The sequence below is a fragment of the Temnothorax curvispinosus genome, unplaced genomic scaffold, assembly GCF_003070985.1.
Source record: "Temnothorax curvispinosus isolate PA1 unplaced genomic scaffold, ASM307098v1 QBEX01007558.1, whole genome shotgun sequence".
Classification (NCBI taxonomy): Eukaryota; Metazoa; Arthropoda; class Insecta; order Hymenoptera; family Formicidae; genus Temnothorax; species Temnothorax curvispinosus.
The window spans coordinates 1-1,920 of NW_020217338.1; the positions used below are offsets into that span (position 1 = coordinate 1).

The 1,920-nt window shown below is 34.7% G+C and overlaps 1 protein-coding gene across 1 annotated transcript; it reads right to left on the reverse strand.

The window, feature by feature from the left end:
- Positions 1 to 658: 658 nt before the first annotated feature.
- LOC112457164 (cytochrome P450 3A19-like) lies at positions 659 to 1,914 on the reverse strand. The gene has a single exon (XM_025020071.1). The coding sequence runs from the start codon at positions 1,889 to 1,891 to the stop codon at positions 1,163 to 1,165; it is 729 nt and encodes a 242-aa protein (XP_024875839.1). The 5' UTR covers positions 1,892 to 1,914; the 3' UTR covers positions 659 to 1,162.
- Between the last annotated feature and the right edge of the window lie 6 nt (positions 1,915 to 1,920).

Genomic DNA, 1,920 nt, shown 5'->3' on the forward strand with positions numbered 1-1,920 from the left:
AAAAAAAAATGTGACTTATGTCCAGCTCAATTATTATATTTTACAAAATAGCTGATTTATGTAGTGTATTAAGAATATAAATTAGATATACATTCTTTGTAAATTATACATTCTTATTTAATGCGTAATATGTACACATTACTGGACATTTCCTTGGAGCTTTCATACACATTATACACAAATATTTAAAAAAGTTGTAGTACTATTGCAACAGCATATTCTTTTGAGACCAAATCAAGTCAAAAAGTCTTGAATCACTTTTTCCTCTGACAAATAATTATCGAGATATCATAAGCTAAATATCGAAAAAGTTACCAAGTTTTCCTTGAATATGTCAAAAAATACATATTAGGCAAATATAAAAAAATGTTTCAGACAAAAATTGTTCAAATTAATTAGTAGAAAAAAATGGTACAATAAAAAATGGGGGTTTCCATTAAAAAATATATACCTTGATCGCTACTGAGCCCAACACGAAACCCGGACCCAAAATTTAATAAAATCATCCCCTTTAAACTCTGTAACTTTTATCTAAAACATTTTTCTCTAAAATGTGTCGTCCAATAGATAACTTAGGTCGTCAGTTAAAATGGGACACCTTGTAGATTGTCAGTACTGACAGTGAATATTGAAACTCATGAGCATAAATATGCATTAATATCTTTCTGCGTCCCTTTTAATAATATCGCAACCTTGACGAGTTATGCATGATTAATAATTTGCATCGCGGAATCATGCGCAATAAGTGTTACATCAACAAGACAGTGTCTGCCCTTAAAACATTATCATTTTATTGCAATAACATCTAATCTAAACACAAAAAATAATTTAAAACACATTAATTACAATTTTCTGTCACAGTACAACGTGAAACAAAATAACAACAAAAATTAGGTCTAATTTATACAGTTAAAAAATAAAAGACCATAATGGTTATAATTCTCCGAATAAATAAAATATTTTCTCAACGTTTATTAATATTTGTTATATTTTAAATTCAACTCATCATTAAAATATCATTGAAAATCAATGGAAAAATATTATTAAAAATATTAATTTTACAGAAACTAACACTACAAAAGTCCATATAATTGTAAAAAAAAAAAAATCAAAACCAAGAAAAAAATCCGTAACAAAAATATTCTTTTTTAATATCTCGTAGTTAAATCGGTCGAATGATGGCCCAAAGGCCGCCTTCAGCAGCGTTGATGAAGGTCGAACCCGTCAACTTCAATGGTACTCGCGTCTTCGGAGAAAGCTCTAGTCTGTACTTCCTCAGGAGCGCAGCCAAACATGCTTTTATCTGTAACTGAGCCATTCTCTGTCCCACGCACATTCGCGGTCCCTCGCCGAAGGGAAGATAAGCATATTTCTCGATGCTATGTTTTCTCTCGTTGCTAAATCTTTCGGGATCGAACACCTCAGGATCCTCCCAATATCGGGAATCTCTCTGCAAACCCATGACGGGTATCAGAATGTGCATTCCACTTGGCACGTGACAAACGAGTCCGTCGGATCCTCTCAAATCGGTCTCCTCCGTGCAAACCTTGTCCAAAAATCCTACAGCGGGCAGGAGTCTCTGTGATTCGTTAAATACCTGATCCATGTACGTCATTTCTTTCAAGGCGTCGTAAGTGATCACACCATCGTATTTGTTGAGCACAGACACCACCTCTTCGCGTAATTTCTCCTGCACTTCTGGATGAGAGGCCAAATTGAAGCCGACGAAGCTTAAAGAAGTGCTGGAAGTCTCGTAGCCATCGATGAAAAACGACACCGCGTGAGACGTGATCATTTCCATGTCAAATTTTTCACCCTCTGTCCGTTCCAGATCGGCCATCAACTGGAGAAAATCATTTCTACGTGTCTCCTCCCTTCTTCTTTGCTCCATAATATCAGCAATTAGCGTTCTAAAGAAAT

What these genes read in the sequence shown, in the direction of transcription:
- LOC112457164 (XM_025020071.1), bottom strand. Translation starts at nt 1,891, where the DNA reads ATGGAGCAAAGAAGAAGGGAGGAGACACGTAGAAATGATTTTCTCCAG.